General features: G+C 41.7%; 1 protein-coding gene across 2 annotated transcripts in view; it reads left to right on the top strand.

The window, feature by feature from the left end:
* LOC139272946 (septin-7) overlaps window positions 1–27,272 on the top strand; it is a 158,230-nt gene that overhangs the window by 123,618 nt on the left and 7,340 nt on the right. The window contains exons 7-11 of one of the 2 annotated variants that reach the window (XM_070889107.1): window positions 1,243–1,339; window positions 9,779–9,830; window positions 23,004–23,129; window positions 25,111–25,131; window positions 26,977–27,112. In XM_070889107.1, the coding sequence (XP_070745208.1) occupies window positions 1,243–1,339; window positions 9,779–9,830; window positions 23,004–23,129; window positions 25,111–25,131; window positions 26,977–27,112 (432 nt within the window). The remainder of the gene's footprint in view (window positions 1–1,242; window positions 1,340–9,778; window positions 9,831–23,003; window positions 23,130–25,110; window positions 25,132–26,976; window positions 27,113–27,272) is intronic. The other variant, XM_070889116.1, reaches the window with a different exon arrangement.

Raw genomic sequence — 27,272 nt, 5'->3', positions numbered from 1 at the left:
ATTCTTTTGCCAATTCCTTTAAATCTGTGTCCTCTGGGTATCGACCCTCCTGCCAGTGGAAACAGTTTCTCCTTATTTACCCTATGAAAACACTTTATAATTTTGAAAGCCTCTATTAAATCTCTCTTTAACCTTCACTGCTTTAAGGAGGACAATCTGTTTCTCCAGTGTCGCCACATAACTGAAGTCCCTCATCCCTGGTACAATTCTTGTAAATCTCCTCTGCACCCTCTCCAAGGCCTTGACATCCTTCCCAAAGTGTTGTGTCCAGAATTGGACACAATATTCCAACTTGAGGCCTAACCAGTGATTTATAAAGATTTAGCATAACTTCTGTATTTGTTGACTCTAGTGTGTGCAAAATGCATGCACACACCTTTTTTAAAAAAAAAAAAATAGTAGCGATACATATTTGCACTAAAAAGTTTATTTCAATTCATGAGCTTTGTTTAAGGAATAGTCAAGAAAAGGCTCATTGCAGGCTCATGCCTACTTTTCTTCTTAAAACTCTTTGGGCTAAAAATGTATTTGCTTGACGCTCAAGAAGGGTGCTCGCAGGCCGCTAAGCTCTTACCGACTGAGCGCCGCGCTGGCAGCACTCCCTTAGCACCGCAGTCGCAAAATTGAATGCTTCCACCTGCGATAGCGCCTGGTGCTAATTCTGACAGGGAAAGCAGGCATTTCAAAGAAGCTGCTGGGGATATATTTCCGAGGGAGAGCAGCTGGGTGGTTAAAATAGAATTTATTTGTACTAATGTCTCTCTCTTCGGTGTTCAACACTGCTAATCTCCCTTGCATTTTCTTTTGGTTTTCGGGTGGTCCAGCTGACCACCACTTTAGGCGCTTGGGTGCTTAGCGCCTGGACTTCAGCACTGCTCCTGCGATTGCGCCCCAAGAATCCGTGTTAACATCCCAAGAGGAGTGTGGTTCACTCCCCTCTTGCACTGCTAAAAACCAATATCCCAGTTGGAGGCGGTAAACATCGCCCGGCGCTGAAGTTCGCGACCAGGTGGTGTCAATCCCTCAAACCGGGCTAGAACAGATTTTTATCCCTTGGAGTTTTTTTAAATCGTTGGTACTGGTTTAGTCCTAAATAAGATGTATGTAGAGGCTGAACTGCACCGACCAATTTCAGTCTGACGAGCTTTTTTTTTTCTTCCACCAACTTAAAGCAGTTTACATTTTTTTGTTACTAAATTATTCTTTATTTTTGTACTGATCGATGTGAATATTCTTTTCCAGGATCGTTTACCTCTTGCTGTTGTAGGTAGTAATACTACCATCGAGGTAAATGGAAAACGAGTTAGAGGAAGACAGTATCCTTGGGGAGTTGCAGAGGGTAAGCCTCTTTGCCTTTTGTACTGTGTTGAAGTTTGTGTTTTATAATTTTAAATATTTGCAAATACAGGTGGTATTTCTACAACATTTTAAAGTTGATTCAAATTTGTGGTGCATGAAGTTCTTGTCCGTTCATAGTACGTTAATAAAGAAAGACTTGCATTTCTACAGTGCCTCCCATGACCTCCGGAAGTCCCAAAGTGCTTTACAGCCAATTAAGTATTTTTGAAGTGTAGTTGCTATTGTAATCTATTGCAGCCAATTTGCGTATAGCAAGCTCCCACAAATAACAATATGATCAGATAATCTGGTTGAGGGATAAATATTGGCCAGGTAACTGGGGAGCGCTCTCTCGGTACTGCACAAGTGTCAGCCTAGATAATGTGCTCAAGTCTCTTGTTGAACTTGAACCCACAACCTTCTGACTCGGATGAGTGCTATCAACTGAAATATGACTGACTCTAATCGGATAGAAGCAAGCTAAACAAATTAGCAAAAAATAAATTCTATGAAAGCTGTGTGGTCTTTGAGCCCAGTCAATTTATAGGAGGTAATAACAAATGATAAGTGTCCACTGTAGACCTGATCTATGCATGGCAGGTATTTTTTTTAAATAGAAACATTTGGAAAGCTTGCATAATTTTTTTTTTAAGTTATAAGTGTTAATTGTACAAAATAGGGCAATTGATGAAAATCAGTGCTAATGTTTTTTTGGTCAATTCCCTTTTAGCATTGATGATTGTTTCCATATTGGAGAAATCAACATGTGGTTCATGTTTACAGCGTGACTTGAGTTTTTTTTTGATTTCTAAATTGAAAAGTATAGGTTTCAACACAATTCAATATCTTGGCAGGAGTCGTGGTTTGCGCCATGGTATAATTAATGACTTGCATTGGCAGTTTATTTTACCAGCAGTGCAAACCCTGCGTATTTTACTTGGATTGTATTAACATTTGAGGGATGAGCAAAAGTCACATATCTGAACTTCAAGATATTTGTTTACTGTTAACTTGCATCTAATTTTTCATAGTTGACTTTGTATTTTATTGCCTTGCACAATGTAGTATGGTAGTATTAGCTCTGTAGTGCTTGCTGTATTTCGTTCTTTTACTATGTGCACTGCCCCACATGTTTTAGGGAGACAGCAAGTCATTCTCAAAAAGGCGTCCCCTTACTGTGTATTTGCATAAAGCTGCAGGTTCTGCCCCAAGTCATCAGAGGATCAGACAGAAGGGTCATTTGCATTGTTTATCATATCCCTTTATACTTCAAACTTATTGAATCACTGTTGCATTCGGGCTCCTTTAATTGTGATTCTCATACAACTTGGTTATGAAATTTAACCAACCCTATATTCTGCAGTAAAAACAACAAAACAAGACTTCAGTGCATTAATTGTACTACCCAGAGAGTGGTAAGAATGTGGAACTTGCTACCACAAGGAGTAATTGAGGCGAATAGCATAGATGCATTTCAGGGGAACCTAGATAAGCACATGAGGGAGAACGGAATAGAAAGATACGCTGATGGGGTGAGATAGAGAGGGGGGAGCCTCGTGTGGAGCATAGACCAGCTGGGCCGAATGGCCTGTTTTTGTGCTGTCGACTCTTTAAGTAATTCTATGCACCAATCTTGCCCTAACCCAACTGCTATCCTTTGGTAAGAGTTGGTTAAATTCTTTAATGCAGCTCTTCTCTTCCACTGTGTGCTTTTTTTCTTCCAATTTTAGTGTGAAGAATGTATTCATCTCTCTTTGCCAGATTGTTTTGGCATTGTTTTATGATGCAACGCTACTGTTAAATGTGTGTAATATTCAAATCAAATTAAATATTGAGCAGTTCATCTTGCTGTTAATTACCAGTTCTACCTATCCTATTTGGACTTTAAGCTAAAATACTATATCTGTCTTTCATTAATGTTATGGATTAGCAAAACAGTGCCCAGAAGTGGGGATGCACATTTTATACAGATACGAAAATAAAACCATTTGGGAATGGTGTACTAGTTCAAACTGCTTAAAGTGCAACAAATGAACTATAATGACAACAGGAAATGCAAGAAGCCATCTCTGCAGCACTATAGTTTTTACAAGACCCCATAACCATTCCAAAGCTAGGTGTGGGTGAGGGTGGCTTGTATTATATACAGATGATCTTTTTCCTGGACTAGTAGTACAGTTTTTGAGGTAACGTGTTACACTTGGGTGAATGATCAGATTTGACGTACACTGGGAAGGAAGCTTGTTTCTGACTTAACCTTGTATCTTTGGACTTGCTGCTTTGTCAGTTTCCTACTTGTAGAACTAATTTAAACATCTGTTTAGCATCGAGATTTATTTTGCTTTAAAAAGTTAATTCTGTACTCATTGTTTATCAGTCAATCAGATAATTGATTAGGAGTACAAACTATATTTAATCTATCCACCCAGAATTCTGTTTCAGTAATGGGTTTACAACTGTTCTGGTTGCTTTGGAAATGAGTTAAGAAATCTCTGCACAAGCTTTAGTGAAAAATGTAATTCGAGGGCAAGTACAAATTGAAAGTTTCAAAGAGCTTGCATTTGTTTGTTCTGCTAGAATTAAAGGCCAAGTACGGAATGTGCATCCTTGTAAACTTTAAACGAAAAATATCTTTGTACATATAGTGAGCATAAGAGCAGTATTTCCAGGCATGAGTTCCAGAGGAAATGCTTCCAGTCTTTGAAGTGCGCTGCTGTCAGGAAATTGAGGGGCCTGGTTTGGGTGCAGTAGCAGCTGCACTAGAGGAGAAATGATATTGGAAGATTATATCTCATCCCTGTAGATTGCTGTTGAGATGGGAATCAGGAAGTGCTTTTTGTTGTTGGTGGTGGCAGTACTCTGAAAGGACAGTGACCAAGACCTCTATTGATGGATGGAAACGTGTTTACACAGTGACTGCCTCATATTCTGCTGTTGAAAATATAACTGTTGGAAAGATGGAATAATAATCTACAGTTGACTTACGTATGAGATTCTTTGTCCTGCTCACGGTCACGTGTACTCATGATGTCAAACAGTGTTCTAAATGTAACAACTATTTATATAGCGCCTTTAATGTAGTGAAACGTCCCAAGGTGCTTCACAGGAATATTGAGACACACAAATTTGACACCGAGCCACATAAGGAGAAATTAAGGCAGGTGATCAAAAGCTTGGTAAAGAGCTAGGTTTTAAGGAGCATTTTAAAGGCGGAAAGAGAAGTCGAGAGGCGGAGAGGTTTAGGCAGGGAATTCCAGAGCTTGAGGCCTAGGCAACAGAAAGCACAGACACCAATGGTTAAGCGATAATAATCAGGGATGCTCGAGGGAAGAATTAGAGGAGCGCAGTTAACTCGGGGGTTGTGGGGCTGAAGGAGATTACAAAGATTGAAGAGGCGAGGCCCCGGAGGGATTTGAAAACAAGGATGAGAATTTTGAAATCGAGGCATTGTTTAACCGAGAGCCAATGTCGGTCAGTGAGTGCAGGGGTGATGGGTGAGTGGGATTTGGTGCGAGTTAGGACACAGGCAGCTGAGTTTTGGATCACTTCTAGTTTACGTAGGGGAGAATGTGGGGGGCCAGCCAGAACTGAATTGGAATAGTCAAGACTAGAAGTAACCACGGTATGGATGAGGGTTTCGGCAGTGGATCAGCTGAGGCAAGGGCGGAGACAGGCGATGTTAAGGAGGTAGAAATCGGTTGCCTTAGTCATGCTGCGGATATGTGGTCGAAAGCTCATTTCAGCGTCAAATACAACATCAAGGTTGCGAACAGCCTGGTTCAGCCTCAAACAGAAGTTGGGGAGAGGGATGGCATCAGTGGCTAGGGAACACAGTTTATGGCAGGGACTGAAATCAATAGCTTCGGTCTTCCCAATATTTAATTGGAGAAAGTTTCTGCTCATCCAGTCCTGAATGTCGGACAAGCAGTCTCACAATTTAGAGACCGTGGAGGGATTGAGCGAAGTGGCAGAGGTGTAGAGCTGGGTGTCATCAGTGTACATGTGGAAACTGATGCTGTGTTTTCAGATGATGTTGCCAAGGGACTGAGTGTAACGTAGCCAAGTTTGCTGACTATACAAAGATGGGAGGAAAAGCAATATGTGAGGAGGACACACAAAAGGACATAGACAGGCTAAGTGAGTGGGCAAAAATTTGGCAGATTATGAGGGGGCTTGACAAGGTGGATGCAGAGAGGATGTTTCCACTGAAAGGGGAGTCTAGGTGGCATAATCTTAGAATAAGTGGCCGCCCATTTAAAACTGAGATGAGGAGGAATTTCTTCTGAGGGTTGTAAATCTCTGGAATTCGCTGCCTCAGAGAGCTGTGGAAGCCGGGACATTGAATAAATTTAAGACAGAGATAGACAATTTCTTAACCGATAAGGGATTAAGGGGTTATAGGGAGCGGGCAGAGAAGTGGACCCGAGTCCATGATCGGATTAGCAATGATCATATCAGCCATGATCGTATTAAATAGTGGAGCAGGCTCGAGGGGTCGTATGGCCTACTCCTGCTCCTATTTCTTATGTTAAGAGACAACATGTAGATGAGAAAAAGGAAGGGGGACCAAGGTTAGATCCTTGGGAAACACCAGAGGTAACGATGCGGGAGCGGGAAGAGAAGCCGTTGCAAGTGATTCTCTGGCTGCGATAAGATAGATAAGAAAGGAACCAGGCGAGTGCAGTCCCATCCAGCTGGACGACGGTGGAGAAGGATGGAGTGGTTAACCATGTCAAAGGCTGCAGACAAGAGGGATAGTTTGTCTTTGTCACAGTCACAAATGATGTCGTATCAAATTTAAGCTTCGTTGATTCTGGTTTAAATCTGCTCTTCAGGCTATTTGTGTGCATGTCTGGTAAAACTCCTCCAGTTCTTGCTGGGTACAGGCACAGCACAAAACTGTCCCTTATCTTGCACTACGTTGGTGCATAAATACACTAAGCCAAGTGCTAAAGGGAAGTTTATTCTCGTATGCTGGTTTAACTAATCTCGTCCACGAGAGTAAGGGTTGCTACACTTCACCTCTGTGCCCCTCTGCTCGGAGGAGGAAGATTGACCAAGGTTCCCTCCAGATTGGCGTCCATTGACCTCTATTGAGTTTCCATTATGTGCGATGTTAACAATGGGTGAATACAGAATCGGGCTGAGCAGCAATGTTCCCCATGATCCTGTTGCTTGCCACCACTCTCTGCTGCTTCTCCAAAGAAGAATTGACAATTTGGTAAGCAAGGGTACCAGAGGTGGTCTGTTGAACCATACCTCATCAGGAATTGGCATCTTCAGGAAGGGAACAATGACAATTGGAAGATACAATGTTCTATTGTAGGAAATCCTTCGGTTTTCTTTTCTCTCATGTATTTGAGAAAGCTGAAACACTTGGAGATTGCACAGAAGGATGACACTTTCTACCCACCCAAGATATTTACCTCAAGTGGTGCATCTTACACTTGATTGCTGCTTTCCCAGGTACTGCTCCATATATTGAGCTACTGACCTTCATCTGGGATAGATGGGCTGGAAATTCAGTTTTTCCATTATGATGCTCAACACGTTTTGTGACAATCAAAATTTTGTGCTTTAAAAGGAAACTCTTGCAGGTTACCAAAGTGAGGAATGTTGGTGCAGGTTGAACGTCCCTTATCAGGAACCCTCGGGACCTGGCCTGTTTTGGATAAGGAATTTTTCCAGATGAGGGGTGGTCACGTTAAATTGGATGGTACAGGTACTGAGCAAGGGATATCGGGGCTGGCTGGCTTGGGGCTAGGAATGCAGCAGAGAGATCGGGGGGCGGATGGTGGATTGCGGGAAGTCGGCAGCGAGGAAGGACTTGAATTTGTTTGTCGGAGTTCTGCGCATGCGCCACCTGGTGTCCGGGAATGGTTCCAGACGAGGGGTGGTTCTGGGTAAGGGAGTTCTGGATAAGGGAGGTTCAACCTGTGCTGGGGTGCACTCCACGTTCGCCATTCAATATCCACAACATGCATGACCAAGCCAGTACAGCTCCATTTCTTCCCGTGTGTTTCAGCACCAGTTACATTTCCATTTCCTACATATCGTGTGGCCTCAGAATAAGATTTTCAATGTAGGGCAAGATTAAGGACAGTTTTGTGCTGCAGCCTGTACCCAGCAGGGAATGCATTGAATCTCTTGAGCTCAAGTTCATGTAGAACCTTTGCAGTTAGCAGAAGAGACTTTCATTGCATCAGTGTGGTCTCGATTTTAATGCAAATGCCAGAGGTGAAAGCTCATCATTGATCCACGAGCCTACCCATTTCCCAAATGTTGTTTTTGCATCTTTTTGAACAGTAAACTCATAATTGTTACTCGGCTAATTTTGTTTTCCACAGTAATGTATCACATTATTTCACATCCAAACAAGATGTAATAAACTCAAACCTTGTCTGCACTGTGCAAAAGTTGCTGCTTACAGTTAAAACTTTCGATACATTTATAGCTGAATCACTTGCAACAGAGGGTAGTGCATAATATGTTTTCCATATGATGGCCCTGTTAGAAAATGGCCCAGTGGAATATTTTGGCATGATGAGCATTGGTGAGATGTACCTCACACTAGAAATTGTGAATGTTTTATATATTAAAAAAACTGGGGTAAAATTTACTGTTTGCTTATGGATGGAAAAGGTGCAATTGAGAGATCAGGACAGTCAATTTTAAATGTATAACTCATAGTAAAGTTTAAAATGAGTGCAAGTGTGGAGGAGAGGAAGGGAAGGAGATGAGCTTGTCCATCCTTTAAACCCGTCTGCCTGAAGATTTGCCAGGAAACAACCCACTCCAAACTGATTATAATTTCCATAATCATGGCACTTTTGGGCACTACCTACACTAACAAAGCAGTTTTCTGTTTTCTGAAGTTATCAGTGGCATCTTTCACCCCCCCCGACCCCCTTTGTTACTGACAAGTTTTCTTCAGCGTAAATAGAATTAACTTTGCTTGATTTTTTTTAATGGAGATGTGCAACGTTGATTTTTCGCATTTTTCTAATGTAGTTTGTAACACTTTTTGTAACCAGTAGAGGAGTGCAACTTCAAGGTCAATCCCCCATCAAAACCAGATCAGCAGCCCAAACACATTGTACTGGAGTTTCACTGTAATATGATCAAATTCTGTTGAGGTAATGTTCTTGGCAATGCAGTAATTTACGAGTATAAGTACCTCATTATCTACCTTGTGTAGCCAGCTTTTTTTCTGTGTTTTATACATAGTGGGTTGCTCCTTGGTGAATCAAACACACAGTCTCGTAAATTCTGTGTTCCACATTTGTTGATTTAACTCTATGTTGCCCTGCATGCACAAATATGGTTCACTTTTGCTGTGGGTTGCTGTCACCATCTTCAAATTAGGAGGCACATTATTCGGAGGGGCCCCCCACGCACAAGTTGTATAACCTCTGCCCTAGTATCCCCTGTTAACAAGTTGCACTTTAATCACTAAAACTGTACCCTAAAATGAACTGCTACCTTGAAGGGTTGAGCAAGGAAGGTGGCAAGACAAATACGGAGGAGTGGTATCAAGGAGGTGGTCGAGTTGGTAGTTCTGCTTTTATGGGTCATCAAATGAGCTGAAGCTTTTTATATTTTATGTATCCATTGTAGGAGTCATTCTATTTCTTTCAATTGCTGACCTTAGGATTTCTAGCTTTGCTTGTTCTCGGGCTGTTTTTAAAAAAAGCCCTTTTTGCTAAGTTGCATTGATATTGCTATGGACATTGCTCATGTCTAGCAAGCTAAGTACACAACATAGGAGTATAATTGCTACTTTAATATATTTCCATCGAGTAAGTAAAAAGCTATTTTAATTAGTTATTTTGTTCAACAAAAGTAATTTGAAGTTCTGTGCGGTCAGAATCTGTCCTGACTTGCTGAAGATGTACTGAGCTTTTGGTTATTTTGTTTTTGAATTCATTCTTCGGAACTATTTTTAATGTTACACTGCAGAGGTGCAGGATGCAAGATTAATACAACAATGTGGCCTTGACTTTGTATTAAATATTGGTGCTACTTAAATTGAGCAGCTATGTCAGTGTAATAATGGCGCTTGTTTCAGCATGAGCTGAATATTGAAACAATATAATTTCTGACGTCCTGCTACCAGTCCAAGTTAAATAGCATCTGGGATCACGGAGTTTGGAATCCCCTGGAACTGCAGGCGGTCTGCGAGCCATGCCAAGCAGTGTATTTAGGCATGGGGCCATTCAAGTTACCGTCTATGAATGTTCTTTAAAAATGTGTTCGCTTGTATGTACTCTTGTACTGGAAACAGTTGCATAAAGACAATGTGAGGTTTTTGTCTTGCATTTACAAACATCTGTCAAGATACTGTTGCACCATAACTAACCGCTTTATTTCTACACTGTACAATACATCTGACTATGTACAAAATAAAACTCACTTCTACAATAAATGTTCTCTCTTATAGTTGAAAATAGTGAGCACTGCGACTTCACAATCCTACGAAACATGCTGATCAGGTAAGGGTGGACATGTCTGACTGATCCAACGTTTAATGCCACTGCATTGTTACCACAGGGTACTGCTTTGGCTTCATGGGACTGGTGTTGTGAAGCTAGGCCTTATTTTGAAAATGCTCTTTTTTTTTCCATCGAGAAACAGTAGATAAAATAATATTCTGGAGTAGTACTGTTTGAAAATTGCCTCTTTTAAACTACCTTTGCGATGATCAGCCCATGTTAAAAGTACAGTGGGTTGTAACAGATTTGCGCCTGCAATACTTCAAAATACTATTCAGTATGGTCCCTTCTCAATACACAGTCTCAATCCTAGTTTGGTGGTGTTCTGTACTTGGATACTTTTGCCCTTGCAGTGTTTGTGATTGTAATTGTGCATTGTCTTTAGATGCCATGAATTCCCCTGCACATGTGCCGATCAACTCACTCAGTAGCACTGTGCTTCAACATCTGTCATTTCCAGCAGTTGTAATAAACAGTCCTACTTAACAAAGAATTAAAAAAATGATTTTAAATCTCCTGCAAAGCAGAAGTATTTACAATGGCAGCAAATATTTGCCTTTATGTATATTTTAATATTTTCTACCTGTTCTTCACTGGCGTTGGTAGATATTTGAAAATAAAACCATGCCTTAAGTTGTACTTGTTGGAATATAGGCTTGTACAGGACTGAAAGATTATTTATGTTCATCTGGCCATCACAAAAGTTCAACACAGTTCACTGCCTGTATCCTTCAATTGATTTTTGTGCCAAATGCCTCTCCAGTTTGCTCTTTAAATTACTTGACATTCCTTACTCTGTGTGTGGATATCTGATCTCTCAATCATCCTCCTGCTTCTGAGATCCATCCCAGGCCTCCTTATATATGGGCCATGGTAAGCTGTTTCTTCAGGTTCATCTTGTCACTGCTCTTGAGGATCTTGCATATTTGTAAGATTCATTTGTCATCTTCCTCTTGCTGGTGTAAACAAACTCAGTTTCTGTAGTCTCTGATAGCTCAAGTGTCTGATGCCAGCTATCAGATGGGTAGCCTTTTGCAGTACCAGGATGCCCTTCCTGTAATACGACAGCCAGAAATGCACAATATACTCCCTATGGGATGAGCCATTGCTCTGAGTAGCCCTGTTATCTTGTCCTGTAATTTATGCTCTCTTCCATGCGACAAATGAACCAAGATCCTATGTACCTTATCTACCACTGCCACACACTATGCAGAGGGATTCAACATCTGTCCACAATAGCCCCAAATCCTTTCCTTTATTGGATCCTGTTGACTGACACTTTTTTTTTGTTCGAATCTGTAATGTTTCCCAGTCTCATCACTTTGTTCCTCAGAACCATTAATGTATTCAGCATTAATAATAGAAAATGCTGGAAATGCTCAGCAGGTCAGACAGCATCGATGAGGAGAGTAAGAGTTAACGTTTCAGATCGATGATCTTTCTCAGAACTGGAATAGGTTAGAGATGTCACAGGTTTTAAGCAAGTACAGAGGCACAGAAAGGAGGAGAGGAAAGAACAAAAGGGAATGGCGGTGATGGGGTGGAAGGCCAGAGCGATTAAATGATCAAAGGGATGATGGTGCAAGGCAAAATGGGGGTGGTAATGGAATAATTAAAAAAACAAAAGATTGGTCTAGTGGAGGTGTAAATGGGACCAACAGTTGCTGCCCGAAAAAACGGGGCAGTGGTTTTGCTCTGAAATTGTTGAATTCGATGTCTAGTACGGAAGGCTGTAAAGTGCCTTATCGAAAGATGAGGTGCTGTTCCTCGAGCTTACATTGGCCTTCATTGGAACAGTGAAAGAGGCCAGTGATCGAGAGGTCAGAGTTTGAGTGCGGCGGAAAATGAAAATAACAGACAACCGGAAGCTCAGTGTCGTGCTTGTGGACTGAATGGAGGTGTTCCGCCAAACGATCACCCAATCTGTGTTTGATCCTCAATGTCGAGGAGACCTGCATAGTGAGCAGCAAATACAGTATACTATACAAGCAAATTGCTGTTTAACCTGGGCGGAGTGTTTGGTATCCTGGATGGCTGGAAGGGAGGAGGTTTATCTCGCCTGCTTTCCACCCTATCCGAAACCTTCGCTTTTATTCTTTCTTCCTCCCGACCCCTTTCGCTGCTTCTGTACTTGGTTAAAACCTGTTGCATCTCTAACTTTTTCCAGTTCTAATGAAAGGTCATTGACCTGAAACCTTAACTTTATTTTTCTCCACAGATGCTGCCTGACCTGAGTAATTCCAGCATCCACAGTATTTTGTTTTTGTATTGATGTTTGCAGCATAATTAGGGGGCCGTTCAACCCATTGTGGATTGGACCAATCCATAACTAATCTCAGTGCTCTGTTTTCTCCCCATAGCCCTTTGTGTCTCTGCTTCAAAAGGGTAATCCAGTCTTCCCTTAAATGAAGCAATGGTCTCTGCCTCAGTCACTCCCTGTGGTGATGCAATCAGTGTTTCAGCAACCCTCTGTAAAGAACCCTCTGCTGTCACCATTCCTCGCCCATACAATTTTAAATTGATGACCTCCCCCTCTTCTTTGACTCCCCATCTAGATGAAATAATATTTCCTCATTCCCTATTTTTTTTTAAACTGTGAACATTTACACTTGTCAGCATTGAATTTCATTTCTCAGCCCAACATCCCAGTGTATCCACATCACTCTGCGCCTGATCAGCCTGCTCTTGATTGGTTGAAAACCTCCCTTCCCCCACCTTGTTACATAGAAACATAGACATTTACAGCGCAGAAGCAGGCCATTTCAGCCCATCGTGTCCACACCGGCCAACAAAGACCTGCAGGGCTCTTGATCAGCAGCCCTAAAGGTAACATATAATCCTATGAACAATGACCGAAAGGCACCCAGTCCGCCTCTCACAACTGCGACACCCCTTCGTCTGAAACATTCTACACTCCAGTCCAACTGGAGCCAGGTGACCTCCTCTAGCTCTAGGTCCGTAACCCTGCAGGTTACTGCACTTTAAATGCCCATCCAACCATCTCTTAAAAGTCCTGAGAGTTTCTGCATCCACCACTCTTCCAGGCAGCGCGTTCCAGATCCCCACAACTCTCTGCGTAAAGCCCCCCCCTCAAATTCCCTCTAAACCTTCCACCAACCACCTTTAAAACTATGCCCCCTCATAATCGACTCCAATAGAAATAGACCCTTACTATCCACTATGTCCAGGCCCCTCAATATTTTGTACATCTCAATGAGGTCTCCTCTCAACCTCCTCTGTTCCAATGAGAACAAACCTAGCCAATCCAATCTGTCCTCGTAACTAAGATTCTCCATTCCAGGCAGCATCCTAGTAAATCTCCTCTGCACTGGCGAGGTTGTAATCATGTCCTTCCTATAATACGGCGACCAAAACTGCAAGCAGTACTCCAGCTGTGGCCTAACCATAGTATTATATAATTTAAGCGTAACCTCCCTGCTCTTATATTCTATGCCTTGGCCAATAAAGGCAAGCATTTTGTATGCCACCTTAACCACCTTGTCCACCTGACCTACTTTCAGGGATCTGTGGACAAGTGCTCCAAGGTCCCTTTGTTCATCTATACTATTAAGTGATCGACCGTTTAATGTTTATACCCTTTCCTTATTAGCCCAAAGTGCATCACCTCACACTTCTCTGAATTAAATTCCATTTGCCACTGCTCTGCCCACCTGACCAGTAGATTGATATCCTCCTGCAGCCCATGAATTTCCTCTTCATTATCAACTACACAGCCAATTTTAGTGTCTTCTGCAAACTACTTAATCATACTCCCTATATTCAAATCTAAATCGGCGATATATACCACAAAAAGCAAGGGACCCAATACTGATCCCTGCAGAACCCCACTGGAAACATCCTTCCAGTCACACACATCCATCAATCATTACCCTTTGCTTCCTACCTCCAAGCCAATTTTGGATTAAACTTACCACTTTGCCCTGTATCCCATGTGCTTTAACCTTCATGACTAGTCTACCATGTGGGACCTTATCAAAAGCCTTGCTAAAGTCCATATATACTACATCGTATGCACTACCCTCATCGACCCTCTTGGTTACCTCCTCAAAAAATTCAATCGGGTTAGTCAAACATGATCTTCCCTTAAAAAATCCATGCTGACTGTCCCTAATTAATCCTTGCATTTCCAAATGCAGATTTATCCTGTCTTTCAGGATTTTTTCCAATAATTTTCCCACCACTGAGGTTAGGCTGACAGGCCTGTAATTACTCGGCCTATCGCTTTCTCCCTTCTTTCATTCGCAGTCCTCCGGTACCATGCCCAGATCCGAAGAGGACTAGAAAATGATGGTCAATGCCTCTGCTGTTTCCCCTCTTACTTCGTTCAACAGCCTGGGATGCATTTCATCCGGGCCTGGGGCGAATCTACTTTTAAAGCGGCTAAACCCCTTAATACTTCCCCTCTCACTATATTTATTTCATCCAGAATACTGCACTCCTCCTCGATAGCAGTATCTGCATTGCCCCTTCCCTTTGTGAAAACAGATGCAAAGTATTTATTAAGAACCCTTCCAACATCTTGTTATCTTTGAAGCATTTTGGCAGTTCTGTCTCTGAACTTCCAAATCTTTGATATACAACTTGAAAGCAAAAGTCCCGTCCACTCGTATTGGAGCACTTCACTAATCACTTCCTGCTGCTGTGATGCAGTTCCATGGACAAGAACATAAGAAATTGGAGCAGGAGTTGGCCATATGGCCCCTTGAGCCCGCTCTGCGAACAAGCACCCTTTTGATATGTAGCCAATTGACAATCCTATTCAATAACTGCTGCAACTATTCCTTATTAATCTTCCTAAACCTCTCCGCTTCTCTACCTGTCTTTCATCTAAGACACTCCGTAAAACCGACATCGCTTCATCGACCGTAACATCTCCTTACATGGCTTGGTGTCACATTTTTTTTGATCACGCTCCTGTGAAGCACCTTGGGATGTTTTACTACATTAAAGATGCTATATAAATACAAGTTGTTGGTGTCGTTAAACAATAGCCACCAAGTTCTTTTTAGCATGATCTCCTTTTCCCTTAAAGCTTTGCCTCCTGGCCCTGATGTGTGTCTACGTGGATGTTTCACAATGCTCTTCAAGATAATGTCCAGCATTTTACCCACAAAAGTTGAGCTCAACAATCTGGAATTTCGAGGCCCGTCCCTTTACTCTCTTTTAAAGATAGGCATTGTGTTATCTTCTCTCTAGTCCCGGTTCTAATGGTTCCTTAAAGATCTACCAGAACATGTCCAGTTTCATTGACAGTTTATTTTCGTACAGATCATTCAGCCCCTGGCAGAGTATTCTTTATCAGTGTCTTCAAAGAGTTTTACATCACTTCATTACTAGTAATTTCCATTGGCTTTAAAATTTCCTCCTCAATTCTTGGAAAATTAACCCTCCTCAACTGGGAGAGTATCAGCCACAGCTTCTCTGAACACCAATACAAATTGCGTATTCACCATTTCCTGGTTGCTTGACATCATATCCCCATCTCAAATATTCCATACTCTGTGAGCCTGGCTGTTTAGCAGTTGTAACTGTTGTTCGGATGTCTTGCTCTTTTCACTTCATTGCTTTTAAACGTCGAATTACACAAACACTCAGTTGTAGTAAATGCAGGATCAGGTCTTTTATTCAGTTCATACTATACAAACCAAGTATGAAAGTTACTAAGACACGTCACAAAGGCAACTCTTCCAATTTCCATGGCTGCTTGTGACGCACATCTTCCGAGATTCCAATGTGTATGTGTCAAACTCATCTTTGTACCAAAAAAGTCTTTGAACTCTATTTCTTTGCATAGTACATTTAGCCAATTAACATGCAGAGATGTAGAATCAAAATGGCATTGTCCTGAAATCACGGCTAGCTGCTTTCTGAATTACTATACACAAACCAGATCATTTAACATACAGACTATGTCATCAAATTATTATTCGCATAGTAACAAGGTACACTCAAATACAGACAATGTCATGAATTACTGTACACAACTCGGATTGTTATCCAATCTTGAATCTTCCAACTTTTAACCCTTTTGATCTCCAGACCTCGGCCGAAGCAAAGCATTTCAGAAATGCAGGCTTGTGCTCCCGCATTCCCCCACTTCTCTTTGCCTCTATGCAGGTCTTATCTGGGTAACATTTGTTGGCTATTTGAGCTCGTTCAACAGCATTCTCCAATAAATCAAAATGACCAGCACAATCAACTGAAACAGCACCAGCATCAGGACAGGGTGTATCAATGTGTTCATCACGCCAGTTGCCATCTGGCTCCATCCGAACAATGATTCCCACCAGCTTACATGTCCAATTTGATCCAAAGTTTTGCGAACATTCTCAATGTCTACAACAATTTCTTGATTCAAACTCTCTAGCTATTGAAATCTTGTATTCCATTTCTGCATCTCCTTCTTCCAACTAGCAGCACGATTAGGGTCAAAGTAGGGTTGCTGCAGATTCAGATTCTCAGGATGCCATTTTAAAGTCCATTGGTCTGTGATCACCAGATCCATTTTCACTTGTTAACTTTCAATTTTTGATTTCCACTGAATTCCATGCTGTTTACATTCAGAAATGTAAACTCACAATCAGTGTCTGTTGTCCTCAGTACAGTTTTGAACAATTTTCTCTGCTTTGTGGGAGAAGTGTAACAACATAGAGTAAAGGATGACGGAAATGCTGAATAGTCAATCGAGAATCCCAGTCCTTCTCTCAGTTTACCCCATGAAACTGCTGTGATTTCCTCTCGACATTTGCAACGCTCCAACTTTGCACTCCCACAGTAACTTAAACTACAAGAGATGGCAGCCCTTCAAAATCACAGGAGGAGGCCATTTGGCCCATCATGTCTGCACTGCTCTTTCAAAGAGCAATCCAGTTAGTCCTACTCTTTTTCTCTCTTTTCCTCCCTCCCCATCTCCAACCGCCCTCGCCCCCTCCACTTTGACCAAATCCCTGCAATTCTTTCCTCCCAAGTATTTATCCAATTCCCTTTTGAAGGCTACTTATTGACACACTCCACCACCCTATCAGGCAGTGCATTCCAATCCTAACCACTTGTTGCATTAAAAAAAAAATGTCCTCATGTTGCCTCTGGTTCTTTTGCCAATCACCTTGCGCTCTCTCTATCAACCCCTCAGCTATTGGAAACAGTCTCTCTTTATTTACTCTATCAAAACCCTTCATGATTTTAAACACTTCTATCAAATCTCCTCTTGGCCTTTTCTGCTCCAAGGAGAACAACCCAAGCTTCTCTAGTCTATCCACGTAACTGTATTCCTTCATCTCTGGAATCATTCCAGTCAATCTCTTCCATACCCTCTCCAAAGCCTTCATGTCCTTCCTAAAGAATGTGGTGCTCGGAATTGGACACAATACTCCAGCTGGGGCCGAACTAGTGTTTTATATAAGAAAATGTTCTGAAACCTGATTGGATGTTGCTGCTACAATGTTCCTACATGATACAAGAACACATTTTGGCAGTAGAGTCCTGCCATTGAAAACTGAATTAATTCCAATTGCAGTTCAAGCTTCACTAGTGCCTAATCAAGTTGATGAAAATAATGTCCAGATTTAATCATCACGTGAAATGTAGCGTGCTTGAGGGACCTCAGCTTAACGCTTCCTAGAAATTGCTTGGGATTTTCAGCAGGATCTCAAGAACATCAGCAGCAATACTATGTCAGCTTTACTAACCCACCTTCTTTGGTATATGTGACATTGAACTCATTTGTCAAGTGAAGCCAAAAACAGGGCTATTCGAGCGTAGTGCTTAGTTGTGGTGAGATGGCACAGGTTAGTGTCATCCATGGAAGTGTACAACAGCACCTTTATAAATTCATGGACCCATTGAGGACTTTGACATTGATTTGCAGCCATGCACATCGTTTAGTGTCCATAACACAAACTGTTCCCGATTGTGATCTTGGGACACCGTAGCATTTTATTCTTTGCTTCCCTGACGAAGTGTGGAATGCCACCACTGCCTCACTGTTGCATGATTTCATCTCAAAAGTAACTTTGTGTGGGACATAGTTTAGTGCCCATTTGCTACCTAGCATTGAACTGCCTTTGGATGCCTCCTTCAGAGGGAGAGGTTAAGTGACGATAAAAATAAGATTTCTTCTTCCCACCCCCACCTTAACTCGAAGGAACCTGCCAGCCCTACCTAGTCTGGCTTACATGGGACTTTAGTTCCACGCTATATGGTTGACTCTTGTTGCTCTCGGGGTGCTAGGTTTGGGCAATCAACGCTGCTTCACCATTGTAGCCAACTGCCTGCATTTCACATTGACTGGCAGCTTTTCCAGCCCCTATAAGGGGGGATGGGGTATTCTGAGGCCTCCACGCACAGTGTGAACGGGGGTAGGGAACTGAGTGCACCTATGCGGATAGTTTACAACAGTGGCGTAACGAGGATGTGGGCCCCAATGCAAACATAGATTTTTTTAAAAATCACAAGACAGGGAAAAGTGCAGCCGGCCAGGGAAGACCCCGCGCAACCACCCTTCGAGTGAGGGGGTCCGGGTTGGCCGAAGAGTTCGGGGTCTGGGGGAGTCAGTGTGAGGGGGAGCCGGGACCGGTGTAAGGGAGGGTTTACGGTGTGGGGGGTTACTGATGGGTCAGAGAGCGGAGCTGAGCCGGGTGCAGACAGCGGGACGACAATGGCGCTCCAGGCTCAGGCTCTGTACGATTTCCAGAGCGAGAATGTGGGTGAGATTTTGGTGCGGGAGGACGCGGTACTGACAGTGTACAGCAAGCATGTCATCGAGGGCTGGCTGGACGGGCCTCGTACGTGCAGATCATGTGAGCCGGGAGCGGGGACAATGCTGCACCCGGTGTCTGTACCGGTGCTGCCGAGCCGCCAATGTGCCAACCGGTGACTGACAGCCCGGCGCCGTCTCGGCCTCAGCTCCCCAGCGGCTTCCCCCTACCAGCCTGCCCCACTGCCAGCACCTTCTGCCCCCTGCCTCTTGTCCAAACAGGCAGTGGCACCTTGAGGGGTTGGTCCTGGCAGGGCTGCAGCACCAGGCGTCGGGCGACGATAACTCGATGGTGGCGGATGCACCGCTGTCCGGGGGAGGCGGCGGCTCCTTGGATTTCAACGGGACGTGCCGTTATCGAGTGAGCACGGGGGCCGGCAGCCGGATTGTCGGGGAGTTGGTTTCCACCTCCTCCTCAGCTGCCTCCTCCTCCTCCTCGGCTGCCTCCTCCTCCTCCAAGAGCACGGCCACAGTCAGCAGGAACCTCAATTGCTTCTCCACCTTCGTTAAGTCGGGCGGCGCGGCGTTCATCCTGGGCGAGGCGGCCGGCTTCGTCTAGGATGACAAGATCTGCGTGACGGCCGGCCCGAATGGCAGGAGAACCCATACCCATTCGCCTGCTCCATCTACGAGCAGAGCAAGATCAAGGGCTACATCTCGTACTGCCTGGTGTCCAGCCACACTCAGTGCCCGGTCAACTGGTGCTACAAGTATTTCAACTGGCTGTACAGTCGGCTGGTGGAGAAGTTCCCCGTCATCTCGGTGCCCCACATCCCCAAGAAGCAAGCCACCGGCCGCTTCGAGAAGGACTTAATTTCCAAGCGGCAGAAAGGGCTGACCGCTGCGACGCCTTCCAGCACTTCCTCACTTGCAACGACGAGAAGGCCTGGAAGCAGGACAAGAGGAAAGCAGAGAATGACGACATGGTTGGGGGGGGGCAACTTCTTCATGATGCTCAGCACCCCGCAGAGGCCCCTCGACCTGCAGGAGGTGGAGAGCAAGGGCGACAGATTCAAAACTTTCACCAAGAGGATGGACGAGAGTGTTTTCCAGCTGAGCCACACCGCCAATGAGTTCGCGAGAAAGCAGGTGGTGGGGCCCCCCTTCAGGCAAGGGCCCCAATGCCGCTGCATTGGCATAGTCCCGCCACTGGTTCACAACTGTACTATGCCCATGTCAGTTTCGTATTTCATGCTTGAACAGGTTTGTCATTATCCATCCAAATTCCTGTCGTGAATTAGCTGATACTGAGCCATGATGGCGAGAGTGGGGATGTTCAAAGTTGTGTAAAAAAACAAATGGAATTGCAGATTGTGATCTGAAAACAGCAATAATCCTGTCATCGAATATAATATAAAGAATTTTAACTTCATAAATTGCTTCTGTCAGTGGCCTTTTCCTTAGACCTTTATTCATGACCGGTTTTTCAGTTGTCTGTTTGAGTTGAGAGTTTTTTTGGTGGAGGTGTGGGGAGAGAGGCTGGGCTATCTGTTAAGACAAAGTTAGGAGGTGTTTGTTGGCAGCTTCAAGTGTGATCACTCTGGTCAGCTGTATCCATTTACGTTCTCTCACCAATAATTAATTTTTTGTTTCAGACTTTCAAAAGCTGTCAAGTATGTCACGTATGTCAATACATAAGATACTTCAGTAACAACTAGAATTTAACATTACAGATCGCTGTTGGTCTATATTTGAAGTCATTTGTAGAACAAAGGTGTTTTCTATCTCCAACCCTCTCTTCTTCCCTGCCCCCCCCCCCCCCCAAAAAAAAAACACCTCTTGATATTTCACACAATATAAACTCCATATTGGTAACACTTTTATTCAAAGTTAATTGTAAAAGGTTTCTGCTGTTAGCAGCAACAAAAGAAAAGACCTGCTAGGATTTATGAAAGTGATCGACTATAGGAACGCCATGCTACATTAAAACAACAGAACGACCTTAATCGGTACTGTTCCCGAGTGTTCTGGGCAATGTGTGTGTGGGAGGGGCATTCCAAATAGTTATTCTTTCACATCTGCTGACTGACGGTATATGCTTACAAAAGTAAATGATTTGGAGGAGAAATTAATTTTCTACCAAGTAATTTTTCTCAACTATAATTTTCCTGTCTGCAAACCCCACAATCATGCGGCTTAGTATGTGAAAATGGTTGCAAAGTGAAGTCCTACTCAGTTTCCAATATTTATTAGATATGGATTTTTATAATGTTCATCGGAAACTGTAAAACTAAATTCCCATGTCACTGTCAAATAAAATACTCAACAGTCATGAATGATTTACTTCTGCAAACATTTTTTATCCCTATATCCTGTGTTCTAGTGTGATATGTATGTTGTGAAAAATCACATGCATCATTAACTAATCTTTTATACTGCGGGAGTGGATTGCAAAGTTCAGTATTTCGAATGAGTTACAGTTGAATCCAGTATACCCAGTGAGCCAGATTGTTTTCAGTAGTTTTGAGTGCTATTTGTTTTGTGGGGTGGAGGGGCTGGAAAAGAGTGCGTGAAATTTTGTGTCACAATTTAGCCATCCAGTTTTAAAACAAGATTTACTCCTCCAATTTAATATAAATTGATTCGACTCTAACCAGCTGCAATGTATTGATCCATGGGTGGGGTATTACACGCCATTATCCAAGCTACGACAAATGATCAGACTTGAAGAATCATTAAAAGAACTGATGAATCTGCTTTGAAGTTGTTGCTGAGAAATGCTGTCTCCCAAATTCAACCTATTTTCCAGATTCTTGAAGGGTGGACGCTCACTACATCATTTTAATTTATTCTTTTAACTAGCTAAGGCCTTCTGACTTGGGAATACAACATTTTTCATACACAAATTGAATTTGGTCTTAAACATTTTAATTGGCGTTTTCACAGTCAGTAAATGCAGAAGAATGTGATTGCATAGTGGCCACGACCACATACATAGGACTAATTGTTTTAAATATTAACATTTCTGAATGTTAATGTCAGCTTCTTAGAAGTGTAGAAACAGAAGGACTATGAGGTTGTTAAGTTTTGAAAATATCGATTTGTACAAGCATTTCCGAATTGAAGTGGAATGGTATGGGACATTCGGTGTTTATTGTAAATAGATTGTTGAAGAGATTTTACTCTGGTCCCTTTTTGAAGTATGAGTTTCTGCAATTTAAATTGTTCTGTACAAGAAAGGAACAAGAGAAAGCTGGAAACAGAAAATGAAAGCCTTTTTTTTTTTGTTGCGTGTACGTTTGGAAAGTTAAATTAACAACTTTGCTCGAGTCTTGAGGCATGGCTTACAGAAACCTAGCAAGACCCGTGATTGTCGGGTGGATGTCATCCAGTGAATAGCTCTGAGGATAAGTTTGGACATTGCTGTAATTTACTTTGGCAATGCAGTATAAATAGGGATGTAGAACAAACTCTCTTCTGTTGTAAAACTGGCTCTTGTAGAAAGGAATAATAGTTTGGCTGTAATCAAGCCTCTGTGTACTATGTTCTTGTTTCCTTTATTTCATAAGTTTTAAGACTTTAATGGTTAAAGCGTTATTTGTATTCTGCTTCAGTGTTAAAAGAAAGAATAGAATGAACAGTTTGCAGGCTGAATGTTGCGACTCAGTACAGAATCTACTTGCTGGCATGTGTAGCCTAAAGATTTGATTGTAGGGTGGCTGTCGGCCAGTTAGAGCTTAAAAGCGTTCAACCCATCTCCATATACAAAAGACTTGACTGTCTTGAGTTGCTGCAAAAAGCCTGAGTTCCTTGCCAGCCTCTGGAGGTTAGTTACAGTTATCATCCTACACCTGATGTAGACCCATCTCAGTTGAAACCTAATTAATTGTGTGGGCTATTAGAATGATGCAAACAAACTGTTGGAGCAAGCTGTCGTTTGTTTTTACTGAATGCACATTTTGTGGGATACAGTTTTTATTCAAACACACTTGGAGACAGAGGTCTTGCTCATTGCGAAGATGGAGTCATGCCCTTTTAATATGTCGAACATTATGGTTATATGTAGCACAGACGGGGGGGGATCTCTTGGAATTGTTGGAGTGTCAGAAGTTCAGGCAGTTTCACAACAGTTTTCAGTGATTGTCCCAGCACAATTGCTTTGAATTTGACTCAACTTGCCAGCTGTCCTGAAATATATTCCTAAAATGGATTTTAAAATGAAATGTTATTCATTAAGTAAACTACTCCGAATAAAGATGATGCACATTGAAGTAGAATCCTACTGTACATTGTGTTATTATGCCCTATATTAAAGGTTGTAAAATGAAACATTTGACCATCTTGGCTAAATATTAGCAATGGCTATTATGCACATGGACCTTGGTTTGCGATGGTATTCTGTGCTGAGAGAGTTGTCTGCCAGATTGTGTAATCTGCTGGTTTCCTGCTTTACCTAGAACTCACATGCAGGACCTGAAGGATGTGACCAACAATGTTCACTATGAGAACTACAGGAGCAGAAAGCTGGCTGCAGTCACATACAATGGTGTTGATAACAATAAAAACAAAGGACAGTTGACCAAGTAAGAAACTTTGTTTATCCTCGCTTGATGTTGGGGCATTTACTTAACCCTTTAACTTCTTTGCACAAAGTGGCAGTCAAAACTGTTAACCGGATGAAAATGTTCTACAAACCTCAGAAATTCTTTCTATGCATTCATGGTGTACAAAATAGTGTCTTCAGTTAGCAAACATCTGGAAACCTTATGCAGTCTGCCGTGCTTAGAATGCTTCTACAAGAACATTTCTAATCCACTTTCATGGCTTTTCCAAAAGTTTGGCTGTTCTCTGCACTGATGGAGAAGAATATTCTGCTCAGTAGTAATTATGATTGTAGGTGCTTTAAAATGTTTTATAAATGAGGAACAAGTCTAAAATTCCTTATGTATGTTGGTTTTGCCTAACTTCTATGTAAGGAGGGACTCTCAATTCTTGCATTGCTCGTCTGCATTTAGCCAAGATGTGGAATATCTTTTTAAAAATGGAACACAAGGCACTGTTAACAGATGTACAGTTGTGGGACTCACTAATAGCTGTTTAGTAGTGAAGAGAGCATCGTAACATCTATATTGCTATCCCAAGCCACTGAAGTATTTAACCATTTCTTCCCATGGCCTCCCTCATGCCATGCACTTGGCCGTGACCAAATGGTTGGACAGGCAACTTACTCCAAGATCACTGCCAAGAAGCCGTTCATCAGCCGATGTTCAAGATCAGCCCGCATTGATGCTCCCTTTGCTGTCTCCTCCCCCTCGGTTGTAGACTTGCTGTGCTTTCACACTTCAGCTCATCGCACTGACACAACTGAAACTGGGAACTCACTGTGGGGAATGGTGATAGTGAGCCAAATGTTCATTGCCATTGTGCTGCTGCCTGTTGTCATTTGACTTTGGTTTTTAAACTTGCAGGAATTTCAAATTCAATCATCCAACTGATGGGTTATGGTTTTAAGATGATATACATTTTGTGATTATGTTCTTGGGCTATCGTTTAAGAAATTTGGTGAATTTTTTTAATGACTCGCCCATATTCTTAAACATATTCGTAACCATTTTCTTTCATGAGGGGTGTAAAGGAAATACATTTTAAAAAACATGGAGTTTGAAGACAGTATTTCTGAAGTTACATGACCTTTATTTAAAAAAAACTATAAAATGGTAACAGAATATAGAATAATCCAAGTACTCTGGTTTTAATTGCGTTCAAAATTTGGAAGCTACTGTGTGGTTTTAAACTTTCAAAGAATTTAAACTTTAAATTGAGTGCACTTATCAGAAGAAATACTGTCTTTTTTAAAGCTGAAATAAGTCTTTCCAACAGATAATTAATTAATACATTTTAGTCAAGTAATTTGGTATGAAAAGTAATCGTGAATAAAATTGCCCAGCACCAACCTTGTCAGAATGTCTGTGATGTGCAAGATAATAAGCTGCAATTAAACTTCACCTGTCCTGTCTTAAAACAGGCAACTATGAAAAGTAGCGCTCCAATTGGAAACAAGTTGTGCTTCTTTATGGGTCAGTGTAATGAAATGCGGAGATTAGAATTTCTTTGTGGCCTATCTGGCTTCTTATTCAACTGATCAACTACATCTTATGATCCATTCAGTCATCACACAGCAAAGCATTATTTTATGGCAAATTATTTGTCATGTAATAGGTTAAATTTTATGGAACAGTCGCCCACAGTTTAAAGTAGAGACCCACCGGGAGTTTTATATTTGGAATTCTGTAACTAATTGAATTCGTATTACCACACACTTTGAATTATAACCACTGCGGGACAGGATAGTCTAACTTGCAGTTGGATACGTTGCATATCACAGGGGAAAATCTGAGAATGTTTGCAGAAATGAGCTGTATTCTTCAAAGTTGAGTATTTGAATGAAATTGCCTAATGTCAGATTTTAAATGTTTATTTCATCTTTATAACCTCTCCATGTAATTTAATGTATGGCTGTTTTTTCCTCATCCTAAGTGTCTGTGTATCTGTTTTTCTTTTTAGATTTGACACAGTTGAAGGCATGTAAGTGGTTGTTTAAATTATTTGTAAGAACTTTCCAACCCTTTTTAGCAACAACTTGAATTTCAGTTCCATCGGACACAAGTTTTAACTTTCTGGCATCGGGTGGGATTTCTTTGGCATTATATCCGTAAGGTGGTCCAAATACGAAAACTGCTTGTTCTAAAAATATTTCCTGTTGCCAAAAAGATATCTAATTGGTAGGAAAAAATGAATGATTGAAATATTTGGACTTAATGTCTAAGATGAAAAAGTGTAAATTTGAATATTTTCCTTCAAGCTAAAGTCAGAAATTTACTGTAGACATCAAGTTGTACAGTTTGACTTTTTAAATTTAGCGATGTTATTTTTGGAACAATCTGCAGAACAAACTTCCTCTGCTAGTTAAACGTGTATTTTATATGGGTAGATAGAAGGAAGGATGAAAAGGTTTCCATGCATAGATGCTTGTATGTATAAGTCCTTGAACTGCTTTTTGCTTTCCTCCTCATTTCCACAGTTCTACACGTCCCTTTAGGAGTGGTGGCCAAACCAGTAGTCTTGTTTCTTGCTGTACAGCAGTACCATACTCTGAACGTTTTTTCTTCCACTTCCCTTTTGTTCAATGGAGGCAGTAGGGTGAAAATGGTGCTGCAATCGTTGCATTTGAAATTAAAGTGACTCAGCTTATGATTGCATCCTTCTGATGAGCATCTAGGAGAACCAGATCTACGTGATTTTAGTCAAAGGAAGTGTGGTGTTGTCCCCAGCATTGGTCTACAATAAAACTAACCAGAACAATTTCTTTTGTTGACTGCTGTCATCTTTAATACACTGATCTTGATACTAAAGGGTTTTCGTCAGGATGACTGGGACTTTTTCTTCATGATTCTGCTGGCTGGTTTTGCATTCCCTTTTTCTTCTTTGTTTTCCCTAGGTATCGATTATTTGGCTTTGACGGGAATGATGTGATTTTGTTCTATGATTAGTTTTGAAAACACTTGTCTGAGTGTAAACCTTTCGATTAGTGTTTTTAAAAATCAAGTGTTTCTTCATTTGAGTGTGATTAAATGAGCAAGCTTGGATATGTTTCCTTTGGGTGTCTGTCCCACTGAAAGCTCATTGTTCTACAAGATTTCCTTTCCTTCTCTTTTCCCACACCACCTTAACAAAATGTATATTAGTCGAGTACTTTTGCTGTAGCATACGGTAGATATTCAAATTAATTTCTTCATATAAAAGATTTCCCATTGAAGTAAGGATCTATTAGGTCTTGTCCTGCTCCTGCTTGCCCCAGTTTTCTGAGGTTTTTTTTCCCATTCCACATCCCATGGGTGGATAGTTTAACCAGTGAAGTCACATGCATATATTTCTCGGAGACTACCAGAACTGCACTACATACCCTTGCAGTGTCTCCAGAAAGTTTGTAACAGCTAGAGTTATGGATGGCGCATAATTTACAAGGAGCCCTTTAGGGAAAATAAACTACTTTTAAAAACTAAACTAAGGAAGTCGTTCTTTGAGTACTGATGCGCACATGTAATTTGTTGTTCACAAGGGGTAAAGTGTTATTTTTCCACTGTTCCCTTTAGCTTTTCATGCTGATTTAGAAGGAGTGAGGATAGTGATTTCTCCAGTGGCATGAAGAAGCCTTTCCTAATCAATTTCCATAGGTTTTGGGTTAAAGGTGGGACAGTGTGGCAGTCATTTGATAAGATGACATGCTTATGATGGCCTGGCACACCTGGAACATTTTCCTGATTTGCTTCTTCGAAAACTCTAAATCATATCTATCCTAAATCTTCATTTGGTGTGCATGTATTTTGTGTATTGTGAAACTAACTCGTTAATCCTCTTTACTGACCATAGAAGTCCTTTGGCCCAAATGGAGGAAGAAAGGAGAGAGCATGTGGCAAAGATGAAGAAGATGGAGATGGAAATGGAACAAGTCTTCGAAATGAAAGTCAAAGAGAAGATTCAGAAACTGAAAGATTCCGAAGCAGAGGTATTACCACAAGAATACACATTCGGTTGCAATTTGCAAACAGTTTTGCAGTTTGTAATATCTGCGTCTATGGATTTCAGAATAGGTATTGTTTATACTGATCTGCCGATGTCTGATCACTTCCCAAAATGCAAGTAATGTTGAGGTCTTTTAAGTTTTT

The sequence above is a fragment of the Pristiophorus japonicus genome, chromosome 1, assembly GCF_044704955.1.
Source record: "Pristiophorus japonicus isolate sPriJap1 chromosome 1, sPriJap1.hap1, whole genome shotgun sequence".
Classification (NCBI taxonomy): Eukaryota; Metazoa; Chordata; class Chondrichthyes; family Pristiophoridae; genus Pristiophorus; species Pristiophorus japonicus.
This window is presented reverse-complemented; position numbering and strand designations above follow the sequence as displayed.